At 37.6% G+C, this 17807-nt stretch overlaps 1 protein-coding gene across 11 annotated transcripts in view; it reads right to left on the bottom strand.

Annotated features, from left to right (window-relative positions):
* Nucleotides 1-17807, bottom strand: part of mast4 (microtubule associated serine/threonine kinase family member 4) — a 99440-nt gene that overhangs the window by 13135 nt on the left and 68498 nt on the right. For 7 of the 11 annotated variants that reach the window (XM_016662749.1, XM_016662752.1, XM_016662753.1 and 4 more), the window contains 16 exons: nt 15407-15495; nt 12608-12677; nt 12395-12415; nt 11912-11990; nt 9440-9594; nt 9278-9353; nt 8980-9189; nt 8099-8200; nt 6894-7026; nt 6033-6094; nt 5841-5932; nt 5505-5713; nt 5273-5411; nt 4522-4654; nt 4258-4423; nt 26-127 (listed from right to left, as the gene is read on the bottom strand). In XM_016662749.1, the coding sequence (XP_016518235.1) occupies nt 26-127; nt 4258-4423; nt 4522-4654; nt 5273-5411; nt 5505-5713; nt 5841-5932; nt 6033-6094; nt 6894-7026; nt 8099-8200; nt 8980-9189; nt 9278-9353; nt 9440-9594; nt 11912-11990; nt 12395-12415; nt 12608-12677; nt 15407-15495 (1838 nt within the window). The remainder of the gene's footprint in view (nt 1-25; nt 128-4257; nt 4424-4521; nt 4655-5272; nt 5412-5504; nt 5714-5840; nt 5933-6032; nt 6095-6893; nt 7027-8098; nt 8201-8979; nt 9190-9277; nt 9354-9439; nt 9595-11911; nt 11991-12394; nt 12416-12607; nt 12678-15406; nt 15496-17807) is intronic. The other 4 variants (XM_016662751.1, XM_016662756.1, XM_007575812.2 and 1 more) reach the window with 2 other exon arrangements.

Raw genomic sequence — 17807 nt, forward strand, 5'->3', positions numbered from 1 at the left:
CTGCAGGCGTCAAAGTGTTTCTCACCTGCTCCCATCCTCTCCAGAGGGTTCTGTCTCAGCAGCAGGGTGATGAGCTCCTGAGAGTCAGGAGGTGGAGCATCCTCACCATCAGGCCAGTTGATCTCATCTGCAAACAGTGCATAGAATTGGTTAGAATACCACCTGAAACAAGGAGCATATTAATTTGCTTTTATATGCATTTTAAATGGAAAACTGACTTTTTCCATCTCAAAGTCAATATTCAACCAGGGTAGGAGCCCATATATAATGCCTTGCAAAAGTATTCATAAAATTTTGAGAATTTTGAGTAACTGGATTAGGGGTGCACTGATCAATTGCTGATCAGCCGATACGTACAGGTGAAATCGATCTCATCTACCATCAATAAGTCAGAAAATCACTACAGGAACCATCTCATGTGCAGTTAAATCAACTTTGTATTATTTCATGAGTATTGTACAATAGTTTTCAATAACATAAGATTGGTATATCGGAGGTGTGTCGTGACCTTGTAGCAGAAAGTGTTGGTTATTAAAGAAAAAAACATGATAATTGTAATCGGTCAAAATTGAAACAGGCAGGTCATGTTTTTTAAAAAAAAATTTAAATTTGGCGATCAGTCAGAAAACTGAAAATCGGTGCAGCCCTAAACGGGATCTGGACTTTTCTAGATGTCTGAAGAAATGCACATCTAATGAGCGCAATTTTTATTTGTAATGAGCCCTCTTTACTCTGATACCCTTAAACAAAATCCACTGCGGCCAACTGCATTCAGAAGTTAGTCAGTCGGTATATTGTATGATTTATGTTGCTGTAAATGCTGATATTATTTAGAAGTCATTCCCTAGTCATTTAGTACAGAATTCAACAATGTCAAAATGTTAATCGAGGCCAAATCATCTCTAAAGACAATCAGAAATCTTATCACAATGTTATTTTTGTGCAATAACATGCAGGTCGAACTTTTACCTGAAACTCAATAAAGTTGGGATGTCTTCTATAATGATGTGCAGTTCTGCTGATTTCTGCATTTTTTCCTCTATCTCTGAATTTGAGACATCGGTTTGGATATAAGTGCGACCTGCGACGGGATGCAGTCACATTTCAGGCGTTGCTGTTGTGAACAGCGGCAGCTCTTATTGACAGCCTGTCTCTCGTTGTCGTGTTTACTGCTCTGTGTCTGCACTGACAACTTTCCAGATGGTTCTGTTTGAAAAACCACCTGGAATGTCAGGCTGGCATATCAGTCAAAAAGCTGGATTTTTGGTTTTTTCTCCTCTAAACAACTAAGCTACACCTTACATTCATAACTTTTCAATTTCAAGAGCTCCTTTCGAGACACAACCAGGAAATTCAACTTAACCTTTTAATGAATTGCAGGGATTAAAATGAACAAATCTCTGCATGCTCTAATTTTCTGTGAAAAGTCTCACAAGTGGAGAACAGATGTTTAAAGCCCCGCCTGTGTCACGCCGATTGTCGACTTTAAGCGGCATTTTAATCAAATCTGGACACAGGCTATGAATATGTATGTGCATCCTGAGGCCACGGTGGAGAGTATTCAGGCCTCTTTAATTAACAGTTACCCTCAGAGGCTTGGCGTGTCGTTTGATTGAGAGCAAACCAAATCCGTTATGGCGTGCCATTCATTTCCACATCCCACACGATGGCGGCTATCCTGCGGCTGAACATACAGCGACGCGATTCGCTGGAAACTGCAGAACTGACAACAACTCATGTTTTCAGGAAGATGAATCATAATGTTTATACTTGACATGCGGTCTCCAGACGAAACGAGAGTCACTGTGCGGTGTCTGTTTTTGTACAAGCCACCGGAGGAATGTCAGCCTTCAGTAAAATCAACAAAATGAATGCGGTCACTACTGGGGGTGTCCCGATGCAACGTTTTCACTTCCGATACGATACTGATATTGCATCTTTGAGTATTGATTGATACTGATAATTAGGCTTGTCACAATAAATCAATAACATGTTAAAAAAAAAAAAAAAAAAAAAAAAAACACGAAATAATTTCCATTTGCATGATTTATTGTTTTTCTCTTTTCTCTCTTTCTTCCAAAAACTGGATGATAAAAATCTTCCATCTGCTGCTTTGGCCTCAACTAGTCCTTTCTTTTTGTTTACAGAGATTTGGTCATTATTTTTATTTGTCGTTTCTGATTTGTTTATTTATTTTTTATATTTAAAATGTCTTCCACCTCCGGTGTTAAATGTTCATTAGCATTTAAAGTTAATTGATCTTTGAGAATGTGTTCTTGCATTATTATGCTATTACTATTATATTACTTGAAAATGGTCTTGAAACAACAATATCATTAATCACGACAACTTCCAGGACTATTTACCATCAAGCAAAATTTGTTATTGTGACAGGCCTACCGATATTGACCCGATACGTTATCAGCACGAATCATACACACTTTAATGACTTATTTTGTAGTGTGCAATGTTAGAAAAGGCTTGATCAAGTGATATTACATAAACAGAGAACAATAGTCAACAATTGGTATGAGGACAGCTGACTCATTTATTGTTAACCAGTGAGTCTGTGTGTGTGGGACACAAGCGCTGCTGGACAGAAATGCTGGGGCGGACTAAATGTTGGAGCGGACTAAATGTTGGACCGGACTAAATGCTGGAGCGGAGTGCTCCTATCAGTGTATTTATTTCAGAGATTTTAGATGCAGGTCGAAATAATCCGATACTCATATCAGGCCAATTTCCGACATTAATATCAGATCGGGGACATTCCTAGTCACTATGCATAAAGATTCATCTCTGAGCAAAGCAGCTCCTGCTTCAGAAAGTGTCTTCCACTTTGATTTTGAATGTAATAAAATAAGCGTTCACTGCTAAAATACTCGTCTCTTAACTGATAAATGTAATGCAAAGATGGGATATTTTGAGGACATGTATGTAATGTGAGTAATTCTTTAATGTATGAAAATAAATCAGCCAAAACCTCATGTATGCATGCAAAATGAACAGCTCTGAGTTGTTGGCAGAAGCATAACCAGACCTCCGAGGCTTCATGTCGCCATGCCGGTGCTTAGAGCTAAACCCCAACAGCTGCATGCAAATATGCTCAGACTGAACAGAGTTTTGTTCTGGGATGAGGCCGGGCCTGTGGAGCATCGACTACACTTGTTTGTTAGATTTTCCCTTTGACTGGGTCCCAGCTTCAGTCAGTGTCGTGCATGATGTGGACAACAATAGGATTGCAAGACTTGGAGAGAGTATCGAGCTGCTCTGGTGTCTGTCGAAATGCGATTTTTGGGATTTCTTTTCTCTCGATTTGGAATAACTTGCCGTTCAAAATAAAGGTATTTTCTACAACATGTCTAGATTGGTTTCATATCCACACAGGCTACAGTCAGATGGGAGAGAGTGAAGCTTTCAGCAGATAAAAGGGAGGCTGAACAGCAAAGTTGCAGTTTCATCACTTTGAGCCTTCAACATCTGTCAGGGAAGATTATGGATTTCGAAATGTTTGCTGCCTTTGGCAAAACTCAGAATTATGCTGAACAGAGAATAAGCACAGTGACCTAATCATGCCAGCTAACTGATACAAGACGCTAAAGACTTCAGGGACATTCTTTTTTTTTTCTTTTTTTTTAATATTAGTAAAACCCTGTTTTAAAGGAAAGACTTAAGCATTATTCACTGCTTTAAAGGTAAAAAATAATAATTTGAATTTTGTGCAATTAAGATCTGTACTAGTAGACAGAGATATACAAAAACAGGGAATAATAAAAGAAATCAACATACCAAAACTCAATTTATCAAATTTGTTTAACTACCAGGTTGCAAAAAAAAAAAATCTTTAAATTGTACAAGAAGATGATTTATAAGACAAAATCAACAAAAGGCAGGGATAATTTTTTTCTACTTTCAGTTACAGAATATTGTCTAAAATGGAAAAGGATTTCCTCAACAATAAAATGTAATGGTAGAAAAAAAAAATCAACTGAACTTCATTACTGACAGCATTATTAAGGACTGAGGATAAATTTGTGTGAAAAAGAAAAGACTGCAATAATCACAGTTGTATTCCTGGAAGCATTTGACCCCAAAACCTGCTCCCGTCTTCTGTCCAGGCTTTTATTTTGAAACTTTTACATAAATCCTTGTTTGAACAGACTTAAATTAAACAGCTGACTAAACTCTACAGATGCCTGGTAATCAAAACGAATTAAATATTAAACAGAAAAAAAAAAATACTTTGGTAACACTGACCACTTATGACCTGTCCAAACAAATCCTCTGGTGTGTCTCCAAAAAACGGCACGCAGCCCACAAGGAACTCGTAGAGGATGATGCCCATGGCCCACCAGTCCACCGGCTTCCCGTAGCCTTGCCTCAGGATGACTTCTGGAGCGATGTACTCCGGGGTTCCACACACCTGCAAACAACAAGACGCACAAAGAAATCCACACCTCAACGATCTGTGCAACGATACGTGATCGAACCGGAGAGGACAGAGAGTTGAGAGACATTCACCTGCTTGTCTGAGAACTCCCTGGCATCTTTCTCTATGTGTCCCTCATACAGGTTGGTGGTCATGTTCATCAGGCCAACTTTAGAGAGGCCAAAGTCGGTCAGTTTGATGTGGCCCATCGACGTCACCAGTAGACTGAGAGAATGTGAAGGAAGATAGAAAAAAAAATGTAATTAAAACTGGAAAGTGATGATTGATATGTCTAACTAGAAGGAGACATATCCAACCTGTACATCTTTAAGCGTGTGAGAGTTATAATCTTAACATTTCAGTTTAATTGAGTAAAATCAATACATAAGTCATGCATGCAAAACTTTTTGTACATCTTGAACGTTTTCAGATTTTGCAATGATGAAACAAAAACATACATGTAGTTGTTTGGCATATAATTTGATAGACCAACATAAAGTATGACATTGTTATGAAATGGAAGGAAAATGTTGGCAGCATCATGCTTTGGGAATGCTTTTCTGCAGCAGGGATTGGATGAGAAGATGGATGGAGACAAAATTAGGTCAGTCCTGGGAGAAAAGCTTTTAGAGCACGAGTCAAACTCGAGGCCCACGAGCCAAATCTGGCTCGCAAAAATTATTTCTATGGCCCTCCTTACATCGTCTGGCCACAAAGCTACCCAACTGTTTAAAGTGTGAAAGAGAAAGCGAGAAAACAGTAAGGAGTTTGTCCACACAGTTCAAATGAACTGTACAATATCAGCTTCAGTTCCATCTCTGGCTTAATACATCAAGTTCTCACTTGTCAGGTTTCAGATCCCTGTGGACGATGCCGTAGTTGTGAAGATATTCCAGAGCAAGAACAGTTTCTGCAAAATACATCCTGGCCATATCCACCGGCAGGGGACCCATGTTTTTCAACAGGGTGGCGCAATCTCCTCCTGAGAGGGGAAAAAAATAATAAATAAAAAATCAATGAATATAAACATGCAATAGAAGGAAAACAGAAGCCTTTGAACTCGGCTGCAGCTGACCTTCGACATACTCCATCACCATGCACAAGTGCCGCCGTGTCTCAAAGGAGCAGTACATGGAGACAACAAAGGGATTCTCGGCAAAGGTGAGGATGTCTCTCTCCACAAAGGCCTGCTGTATCTGATTCCGCAACATCAGATTCTGCTTGTTGATTTTCTTCATGGCGAACCTCTGCTTGGTTTCCTTGTGCCGAACTAAATAAACAGCTCTGCGGAGTAAAACGGTGCAACAGTAAGGAGCAGAAAAAGCTTTCAAAATGGTTCATTTTCAGTTGATGAGAAATTATTGGAAAAAATAATATTTTCCTGTAACCTATTAGTTTTATATTTTCTTACCCATAAGCACCGTTGCTGATGAGTTTTATCATCTCAAAGTCCAATTCGCAGGGTTTCCGTCGGGAACGCAAGACAGTGCTGAGACTCTGAGACTGAGGACAAGAAGGTAAAGAAAAAAATAGTAAAAAAAAAATATAGTTAAAATATAGAATAGTTAAAAAATCTTAAAGTATTATATTTCTTAAAACGTACAGAGTCGTCTGTTTCTGGAGTTTCTGCAATGCCGCTGTCACTACTGGTCAGCTGTGCAATTTCTATGAAGAATAAAACGCTGATTTAGTATAAAAGAAAAGTAGTAGAAAAACACTAAAAGTTTAATTCAGGCAGCTATTTAAAGTTAAGAATACATGCAAGTGTATGTAAGGCATTTAAGAAAAACTTAAATGCCAAGAAATCAGCACATTTAAAACACACAAAAAAAATCCAAACTTAAGAGTTTATTGGCTAAATAGCTTTGAGCTGCTGACTCCAAGATAACTGGAATTTAAAATAAATGGAGCAGAAATCAGAACACACGTCTGATGGCCATTTTGAAAATCACCACTCTGGAACAAATGCCAGTTAGATACTGTCGTGCGTGTTTTGGTTTTGTTTGCGTGCAACAATGTGAACCGCCATGTGAGCTCCCCAGAGAGCCGGTAAACACATTTCCACTGCTATTTAACATCTGTCCCTCCCAAGAGTTCACTGTAAGCACCTGAGGTGGCGTTTGAACCAAACACAGGAGACGTTCGGCGGGGTAAAGTAGTCTGGCTGATGTGCCAGCTTGTGTGGCTCTGTGGGGAGGCCATTCTTTTCTAATTAGTCATAATGAATGCTGTTGGTTACTGAATATGCAGAGACAGAAGGCCATTAGGCAAATGGTCCGTTTGGTTTTCGCGTACTTCAAGAAAAAATAAGTCTTCAATTGATTCATTCATTTAGAGCCATAATTCAGCAGGAACAACAATCCTACAGGATAAGAACAACACACATTTCATATTTAACAGCTCTAATGAGTCTTTTTGTATTAGATTATGTTAGCGCTGATGATGATGATGAAACATCCGGTACCCTCTAGAGGATCTCGTGTGAGTCCCAACTGGCTGATGATGTAACGAGGGATGTCCGTTTTGATGCCTTGGCCTTCTTTAGCATGTCCTTCAGCTGCTTCCAGAAGGTGGTAAAACTCCTCTGGGTCAAATTCCTGGAAACACAGAGACCCAACTTCAGTGTAAAGCCTGCAGAGTACGCCGGGGAGCTGGAAGGATACATTACGCAACTTTCTTGTTTTGCTAATTATTAAAATATTCAACAATAATTAAGTATTTCATCATTAAAAAACCCCTTAAATTATGCACAGTGCCTCAAAGACGAGGCTAAAAAATATAAATCAGGTGTGAACATGAAGTGAAGTTAGAGTCATTCAATGTATTGAACAGCTTGGATTCCAAATGTATTATTTATCTTTTGCACTTTTAAAAACAGGAGAGATGCATCTAAAAATACTGAGCTGGATGTATGAACACTGTGTAATTGTCAGCATACTGAAATGCCTTATTTCAAAATGATGTCAATTTATGTAAAGTGGGTCAAAATCGTACTAATGTAGAAAAAAATAGGGTAAAGTAAGTGCTCAATATGTTTTATTTCCAAACTGCTTGCTGTGTGTGAGCAGTGGTTGTTGTGGTTGTTTTGGTTCCAGATATAGGCAAATTTCATCAAACAGCTGTTCTCCTGATTTATTAAGATTAATATACATTTATCTTACTTAAATAACATGTTCTCTTGTCTTTCCCGTTTTGAAAAGTGGTAAAGATAAAGGGGCTTTTATGTCTTATCAGATTCATTCTTAAAAAACAAAACAAACAAAACAAAAAACAGGAAGTCAGGGACTACCCATTAAAAGTTCTTCGACACATTGATGACATAAGACAGTAAAATATACATTTAAAATTAGCTTCATTTATAGAGACAGTTAAGTCAAAACAATTGTTTGTACTTTTGTACTTTATTTCTTGCCTCCTTCTTTTACCACTAATAAAATAAAGGTTTTAAGCAGGAGATTAGGCTACTGCAGTAATAGCAAAAAAAAAGTTATTTACACAGCTTTACACACAAGGAGTGTCTAATTGAGGAAGGTGCTGCATGCTGCTCCTAGTTTTCTATTAAAAAACAATAGCTTTTCAATTTTTGTTTGAAAAATGTAAATGTAAGACAGATACTAAGAAAAATGCTGAAGCCTGGGGAAGTTTGCATATCAGAAGTTGTTTACGTACCAGACATTCCAGCAGCCGAGCAGGCCGAGCTATCACAATGAGGATCTTCTTTGCCAGCTCTCTGATGAAGTCAACCTCCTCACTTTCTGACCTCTCTGTGGACTGCAGAGCAACCAACAGGATAAGAAACCGTCACACGCATATGCTGCATCACATAAATCAGAGACGCTTTGGTAAAACTCTGTAAAAAATGGAGAGATACTCTTCAAGTATACACTTTGTCCTTTTTTATTTAGCTGTAACTTTGCTGTCAGTATAAAACAGGAGTAAAATGAAAAATGAAGGGTGTAGAAATTCACATTTTGGGGATCAAAATTGCAACATTTGTTACATTTTCAGCAAACTGTTTAAAAAAAACCTGTTCCCCTCCTCGCCTGTGGTGGCGCTGCACCAAGAACCACTGAAGGAAACAACTCAAAAACCACTGAAGAAGACACTGAGCGCAACTTCCTCCTTCATGAAAGGTTAAATAAAAGTAGAGCCAAATTTTAGCAGCTATTGGTTTTCTCTTTTGCCTTTGATAAAACATCATGAGCCATTTCTCCCACTAGCGGGTTTGTACTGGTGGTGTTTACCCAGAATGCCCTTCTCTATAGTCTGTGTCCTGCTTTTGGAGCAGTCTGCATATAAGTTTTTCATTTATATGGACTCAAATTGCCCCAGAGTTCACTTCAACCGAACCCAGACCTAAGTTTTAAGGCGGATCAGGATTTGCTCCTTTGGTCTGCATCAGGGTTCAGTTGCACTCACACCTCTCCAAACAAACCGGACTTTCTAGTCAAACTCACTAGAGTTTGATGAAACCCGACTAAACAGGGATGGAGTGAATGCACCCTAATAGAGTTTTCTGAAAACTTCACATTTTTTAAAAAGCACCCTACCTCTTGAACAAGTTTCTCCAGTTTGTCGGTGAGTTCGCAGAAGTAGCTGGACGTGATGAGACCGAGCCGGCTCTTTTCCAGACAGTCCCGCGCCAGTTCAATTATCTGGTGGTGGGCGAAGCCAAGCACGCCATCTGCCAGAGGGAGGACGCTCTCCGGGGAGTTGCTGCGGATGATTTCCTGAATCTTTTCCTCCATCTGAGCGGTGGCCTGTAACGTGAGGAGGTTGCGGAGCATCTTTCAGTTGAAGTGGAAGATCTTCAGCTGAGAGCGCGGCTACTGGCGGGGGGCCACTCACCTTAGGGAACCGCTCCTTGTAGACGTGGTTCATCATGATGATCTCATGGTCGTAACAGGATGGAGATCTTCCAGGGCTGAAAATGCGTCATGCGGTTATTGCAGGGCGAGTTTTCAGTGCAGACTATGAAAAGTTTCAGTGGTGTAAAGATGACTGGGGTACCTGAGACTGCGTGAGCGGGGTCGCATGGCCGTCGCTCTGCGGCATTCGTCCCCGGAGATGCTCTCGGTGCAGAAGTGCTTGGAGAGGAGGTACAGTTCATCAGGCGTAGGCTGGAAGGGCAGCTGGTGCAGCTTCTCCTGTGATGAACAGGATGACTGAAAATGAAACAAATATATATTCAACATGAAAAGGAAAAGAAAAAAATAAAGAGATGGTGTTGTTTTTCCCTGTAATAATGATGAAAAATACTGAACTGCCGTGTTTGTTACTAATCTGGCTTTTTTTAAAAAAATGAAATCAATAGTTTTCTAAGGTCTGTATTGTAAATATTACTGCCTCTGTGGGAGGCTGAACAGTCTTCAAACAATAATAAATTACCTTAATTTGACTATTATTGTAAGCAACTTGAGCCTTTTTTGAATTTGAAATATAAGTTTTGAGTTTGATATTGTTCTCAACCATGAAGCACTTAAAAAGTGGAAAATGAGCAAATTTCTCAAAAATTACCTAGAAATTAGTATTATAAACTATCAAGAAAACCAAAGTGCATCATTTTTCAAAGAAAATGTTTAACTTTTTCTTTTTTTAAATTAAAAAAAAAAAAGAGATAGATTCAAGTTCAAAAACTATTTAAAAAAAAGCCAGGTAATATGTTCCAGAATGATTTTAGCATTTTGTTTAGGGAAAATAAACATTTACACTTTTATAATTTATTTTTTTTTCTGAATATGATTGAGCTGTTTCATATAGAACATACAAACCCGCAACTTTTCCTTTAAGATGTTGACGACTGCTGGCTGATCACGCTTTATGTTAATAAAGCCGACATTAAAAAATGAATGCAGTGCTTTAATTATTAATGTGATGTTTGACATTCCAGCTGGTTTCCATTGTTCTACTGCTCAGAGTGAATCAATGGGTCTTTAAAGTAGATTATGTTAACTGTTAATATTTCATTTCATTGATTAGAGAAACACATTGTTTTGTCTTCAGACACAATTTTTAATCTCAGCTGGATAAAAATCTGATCTAATGTAGAACTAGAACCAAAAGATCTTGGTATGACAGAGTAAATAGAAGAACGAGTTCTTCAATGAACCCAAGCAAATAGTTAAACAGACAATGAATGAAAACAGTAGAAATGAAATCAACTTTCACCATGGAAAGCAAAAAATTTAATAAATAAAAGCACCATCTGGAAAATAATTAAATATAATCAACTTGAACCTTTCAGTTCCAGTGAAACATCTTTGATGCTGTAAGTGTTTGTTGACGCGCGTTGACATATTTTAATATGCTTCCTAAAAGTGGTAGAAATAGTTAAAAATATATAATTTAAAAGAGTTAAAGAAAAGGATAGTGAAACTATTTTGAAGAAAAAAAAGTATTGATAACAGATTTTGATGCATCAAGCCAGTTTGTTATGATTTGACATAATGAGGTCTATCAGGTACACAAAGACACAGTAATTATTTTGCATTGTGACAAGAACAATGAGAAACCAAGAACGGTTTTAAATGGTGACAGATGTTTACTGTAACATACCCAAGCAACAAATTACCATTAGAAGTCAAATGATTAGTAAATAAGAGTCTCCGAGTGTAAGTGGATTTCTAAATAAATACCTGTCTTGTGGAGGCTTTTGAGGTTTGTTAGAAAACATTAGTGACCAACATAAAGGTCGAGGAACACAGATACGAGAAATCTCAAATGGAAAACTTGTAAGAGTCGGTTCATGGTGACCATTAAGGCCATTCAACGAGCTAAAGGCTGAATTAAACTGTTTCACAGATTCTGTAATTTAAAGAAAAAGCAGAATCTGAGGAGCATTGAGCCTACAAATGTACTTTAGGTTTTCTAAATCCGATTTATAGAGAATAAGAGAGACATGCGGCATTGTAGTAACACTTAAACTGGTTCAGATTGTTTATTTTACTCTAACATGCATTGCTGTAAACCAGGGGTGCCCAAAGTGGGTCCTCGAGGGCCGGCATCCTGCACATTTTTGTTCTCTCCCTGGTGGCAGTAACAACCTTTTCAGCAGGTCAATGTTCTTCTTAGACTGAGGGAGTATAATTAGATTGGTTTGAGTTAAATGAAGAAGAAGTAAAAACATAAACTGATGTTTGATGGATCATAAACACTGGAGGAGAAGTTGCTCCATTATCTCATTGCCACCTATGGCCACTTTAGACAAAGATACAGTATTTCTGCCTATTCCAGACCTAAATCCAATCGAGAATCTGCGGCCAGTCGATGCTCTTAATGTAATCTGACAGAGATTGAATTATTATGCAAAGAAACATGGGCAGAAATTTCAAGTCTGTGACGTGAAAAGCCAATAGAAATCTAAAATACAAAAGTTGTTTCTACAAATTATTAACACGGGAGGGCTTTAAAACTGAAAATCCACCAGTCAGTTTCATTTTTGGTTTGTTGCTGTTGTGTGAATTACAGGCGCCTGATGCTTACAGAGATGGTGGAGCTGGGCGTGTTGGTTCCATATCCAGAGGACGGCAGGGAGGCCAGGGACCAGCGGCGGCCATCGGTCCTGTCGCAAAACAGCAACAAAAACGCTGAGGAGTGTCCCAATCGTTAAAACAGAAGACCTTTGACCTTTAACAGACAAACTCGACATGCTTGGGTTCAAACAAGACGCTCCCATGTTTGTAACCAAAACATGGGAAAACTTCTAAAACCTGAACGGTCGACGAAGTTGGAGATGGATTTTAAAACAGATGCTTTTTTTTTTTTTAATGAAATCTACTAGTTAATTCGTAGACATAATAAATAAAAAAAAATGACAAGTAAATAAATGTAGAATTAAATGTAGATGGCTCAATGAGTAAAACTGCAGTGTTAAAGTGAGACTTATGAAGCAGGGAGGAACTCCAGACAAATGTGGGGTTAATGTTTTATTTTCCATTTAGAAGTGAAAGCCTAGCTTCAAGTTACCTGTCTGCTCTGTGGCAATGACTGTGGATTATAATAAAAAAAAAATACAAAATTACAGGACTCATGATGGATGCCATTTTTGAAAATATAAATATAGAAAAGTTGAATACTTTATACACGAGCTCGCACAGAAAACACTCATGAGTCTCGACAAAACGGCTACAGACCTGGATTAATTTTTGAAATATATGACCGTATCTCGGTTCCCTTTACCTTCGTGCAAAAGAGAAATGAGCAGAGGCACTGGGGGAGAAATTTCTTGGGCTGTCTTGTGGACTTGTTCCTGTATGAACAGAAACACAGAAAGAGGAGATGAAACGACCTGCAGGCTGAAAACTTAAACACTGGATTATTTTTTTTTTCCAATTAGAAATAAAACAGATCAGTAACACAAAACCATAAAATAAATATATATCAAGCAACAGTGAATTTACTTTTTCCATTTTCAAACTAAGACATTTCTGGCGACAGTGACATTTTCAAAACTAATTGAGATGGAGCATATATGCAAGAATATGTTTATAATTTATATTCTGAAAGATAGTGATAATTACCAAATAGCCAGTGGGGTTCAGAAAAGTTGCTCATTTTTATCTTTTAGAGCTTTTTATTTCCATCTGCTTTGGAACATGCTACATTTAGAAATCTTGGCAGACTTTTGGAAATCGATTTAATCTCGACTCCAGGGAAAACCCACGGCGTCTGTTGTTTTTAGTGAAGCTAGCTGGAATAATCTCCATTATCGCTTTGCTTTAAAGTAACAAAACCCTGTTCAACAGCAGCTGCCCTGATACCTTGCAGTACTTCATACCTTAGTGCACTCCGTTTCTGAGAGTCGGAAATCTGGCTAAAGATCAAGAGAATGCAACACAATCACTGATTGTTCTTCAAGTACTAAAAATCAACAAAAGCTCATTCAAAGAAGGTTCATTGTTTTGCACATTTTCAGATTGCACCAGCACTTGGTTTGTAATAGCACCAGCTCTCTATTCATGTGTCCTTTTGTGCTACTTTTCAAAGCTATTAACTGTGGGATTTACTAAAACCATTCTCCCAAGATCCCCCTTTGAGGGAAAATATAATTATCTTCAATTTCTTGTGAAAGCACTGGGTAAGCTCTAAAACAATTGCTTAACTGGTCTGATTTAATTTATATTCTTAAAGATGGTGAATTAAATGATAAATGTGAACCCCGAAGACCTAAAAGCCTGTTGACTGCTGTGATATGGAGATAAAAACAGTTCAAAACAAGCTTATGAGAAAGCGTTTTATTTCTTTGAAGAAAACAAAAACTGCACTAAATACGGATTTAAATGGGACATCATGTGCACAAACATAATGAGTAGAAATAGAACAAAATGGTAGGATTTTGAACATGAATGTTAAGATTCTGTAGAGTATATTTTATATATATATATATATATATATCTCCTCTCAGAGAGCAAGGGAGAGGGTTATGAGCAGCGCATACACAGGCATTTGCAACAACATTTAGTCTTCAGGACGGTTTGTACGCTATGTGTGAAGCACAACTGGCATTTAATAAATATGTTGACGTACCCAACACTTAAAACATATTAAACTAAGAGCAATATGTTCCATTTAAAAGCTAAACACCATTCAGGTGGTCTGCAATCCTGGACCCTGAAATTTACCTCATGTACCTTAAAGAAGAGGAAAACAAAACATAGAAACTCACATAGACGCTCTGTGCATAACTTGCAGTTTTGATTACTGTTTTACCCTCCTTGCCATGTTTCTCAATCAATTGTATTTTTGTCGTCAAGCTTTACCATACATTTTTGTATTGACAATTATATATTCTTTCTATCCTGAACAATAGTCTTTTGTTTTAGATATCTAAGGTATTAAAGTCAAATAGTCAGGGCAGTAGAGGTGCATTTTCTCTGCCATGGATAAAGCTCTTCTTTTAGAAAAACTGAGTCAAGTTGCACCACAGTATTGTGTTTTATCAAAGATCAAATGTCATTTTTGCATCGGCTTTCATGAAGTTTAAATGTTGACGGCTGAAGTGGACTAAAACAAGTTCCTCTCACAATTCTCCTTTCATATAGCTTTGCTATCCAACAAAGCAGTAATTTGAGTTGACGTTGCGTTGTAACAACCTTCACATATTTAGAATTAATCAAATATATTACACAGGTTTGGCCACATAATTAGGTGACCAATTTCCTTTTTCTGCTATAAAGAAGATTAACCTTTTTCAAACAGAACAGATAATTTCTGAGGAATTCATGACTAGAAAAGCTTTTACATGGAAGATGGCTCAGAGACGATTACATGCCTCAATATAAATGGCAGCCCAGAAAAGTTGCTCTTCTTACCTTTGATATAAATATTACGCCTCAGCCACAGCGTCACGTCATCCCAGAGCTGTGCGCATTCGTTAGTAAAAGCACCGGGGCTTTCAGAGCCGGAATCCATCTTAAAATCTGGGCTCCTTCATCAGGTCACGATGCAGACTAAACACTTGAAGCTGCAGCGCTGTGTTCGCTAAGCAATGGCAGGAAATAAAACGCCCTGTGGTAAATGAGGTCTCCCTCCCTCTGGTCCTGTGCATTTCCTCCCTGCAGGCCGCCGCTTCCTCACCCAAAAACAATCACGGCGTTTTTGATTTGTTGCACCGTTAAATTCTCAGCCCCAGCGCTGGCTGACCTAACCAAAGTCTGACCAGAAAAAAACGCCACAATGCAACCTGATGCTTCACGCCGTCAATCCTTTTATCATCCCACAGCAGGATCACCCAGTGATAGTCGGTGTGATTATTGTATTTTCTTACTGCATATTCCTCTGCTGGTAATTACAAACAGGGCATGAGAGCTCCTGTGTCATCTGTACTTGTACTTTTTGCAAAAATAAAAAGCTTTTCATTTTCATTTTGCGGGTTTTTCCTGTCGCAGTGCACTAAAGGCCCCCTCTGTGTACAACCTGACAGTGATGACAACAGGTTCTACATTAGGCGACACGAACATGTGATGGACATGAACTCACCTGTGAGAGAAGAGAGCGGAGAGTGGGGTCGCGGTAAACCCGACGACTGACCGCTTCCAATCAGGCTCTTTCTGTTGCTCGTGCGACAGCTGCAACAACCACAGAGACTCATTTTAAGGAAGGAAAACATACATTAGAAATAATATAAAAAGTTAAATTAAGGTAGAAATCCAGCATCTTGTGGGAAACTGAATAAAAATTAATCAACTAATACTTAGAAAAAGGTTTTGTGACACCTTGGAGCTCAGTTTGAGTTTTACAGCTAATGAATCCAGAGTTCAAAATGCTCTGACCTCCATGTTTAAAACGCCGGTATAATTTTTGATCAGTTGAATAAAACAGAAAAATCTGTTGAAAATGCCACAAATAAAATAATAAAGTGTTGGATTAGCATCGGAATAACACAGTGTTATTATACCATTTTAATGCACTTTATTTTAATATTAGGGAACTAGTGTGTATCAGGGATCTACAGGGGAAAAAAAAACATTTGCTCTACTCTGAAATTTTGACAATCTCAGAAATTTTCTAGGGAAAAAACTTTGGAAATTTCTTAGTTTGAACATTTTCTAAAAAAAAAAAAAAAAAAAAAAAAAAAAAAAAAACCCCTGTAGATTAATATCAGAAATTCAAGGAATTTTATTCCACTTTTGGAAATTTTTCATAGCAAATTTTTTGACTTTTCAAACCTAGAAATATCCTTTTTTCTAGAAAATTTGGGATGATTTTTTGGCAGAAATTAGCTCCTTTTTCTATCCACAGTGGCATTAACACGCCTTCATAGAGATCATCCGATTTGGACTGAAGCACCACTAGTTGTTTGAACCAGTTAAGGTGCTGATATTATCTCACATGTTTGCAGGAGTATGAGGGTAAATAATATTAGTTCAGCCAAATTGCCTCCATGCACTATGATTATTCACACAACTTATTTTGAGGTTTTTATTTATTTTAGAAATAAGTTGTGTTTATCGCATTGCTAAAAAGTGGCTTGTTACTAAAACTTGTGTTGGGTTATTGTGTTACGATTGCTTCTTTGCGATGTCTTAGGATGCTTGACTCTTCATTACAAGCTGCAAAATGTCAGCACACTTTGTGATTTATATTCGCAGATGGGATGTGAATATAGTCAATGAGGCAGCCTGTTCTGGCTCATTGGTTAACTTTTATTTACTTAGACTTCTGACAGCCTCTATCTGTACTGCAATTGCACTGAGAAATGTTGACTCTTGTATTTTTTGCATGCTTCTTTCTTTTACTTTTGCTCAAACTGAACTGGAGAAGAAGGAATTGTTTGACCTTCTCCCTTATCCTTTAAGTAGCTACAGCTACAGTGGTTTTACCGCCAAAGTAAAAGTTCTTGAGGTTAACTCAATAATGCACATAGCTTGATGTTTCCCTCTAAATGTGTAACTTTTTCATGTTACATTTTTGTTGCTGCCTATTGCCGAAGCCTCGCTTAAAACGCAGGATTTAGATCTCAATTGGATTTTATCCTGGGTAAATAATTAAAAAATATACAATTATAAAAAAATAATAAAAGTGTGGGAAGCTCAAACAAATAAATAAGCAGATGATGGAAGTGATGGAAAAGCAAACTGGTTCATTTACAGAACCAGTTCAGAACTGGCTCTTGCTGCAACCTGATGGAAAATCCCTACATATGATCAAATCTACTAAAACATTTTAAAGACTGGATCAACTGTTGATATTTGAAAATAAAGCTCCTTTCAAAATAAAGCTTTGCGTTTTATAATTAAACCGTAAGCTTAATTTCAGGAATATTATCCAAGGACTATTACGATTGGAAAGCAGATTCATTGTCCACTTCTGACTATAAATTTCACTTAATTGAGTTAAATTTACAACATTATATTGAATGCTTCTGCATTCCCTTCCGATAGAAAATGGAGGATATTGTCTATTAATATTATCAGCTTGCTTTTGAGTCCCTTCTACTAAAAAAATATAAGGCTGTGCAATATTTAAAGTTCAATAACCTTGATTTCATTGTATAGGATTGCTAAATGCAGAAAATTAAAAAAATGTCCCAATTCGAACACAAATAATTTCTTCTAATGGTTATTTAAAACAAAATGAAAACCCGTTACGCTCTCATAACAGTCCTCAAGTAACCAGAGATAAAATAAAAAAATTAAATAAAAAAATGTACAAGTGACACAACGTTCCGGTTTATTCCCCACAAAACAAAAACAAACAAATAAGAAAAAAAGAAGACGGCATGTGCAGAGCATTCCTACTTTTATATTTACTGGTCCTGCTATTCCAGAACAGTGACTCACAGGGAGCCACCGTGATCCACAACGTGTGACTCATAAATGAAACCCACTTTTTAACCTTGACAGAAAAAAAATGAATTACTTCAATGTACAAGTGGCTT

This window comes from Poecilia formosa, unplaced genomic scaffold, assembly GCF_000485575.1.
Source record: "Poecilia formosa unplaced genomic scaffold, Poecilia_formosa-5.1.2 Scaffold389, whole genome shotgun sequence".
Classification (NCBI taxonomy): domain Eukaryota; kingdom Metazoa; phylum Chordata; class Actinopteri; order Cyprinodontiformes; family Poeciliidae; genus Poecilia; species Poecilia formosa.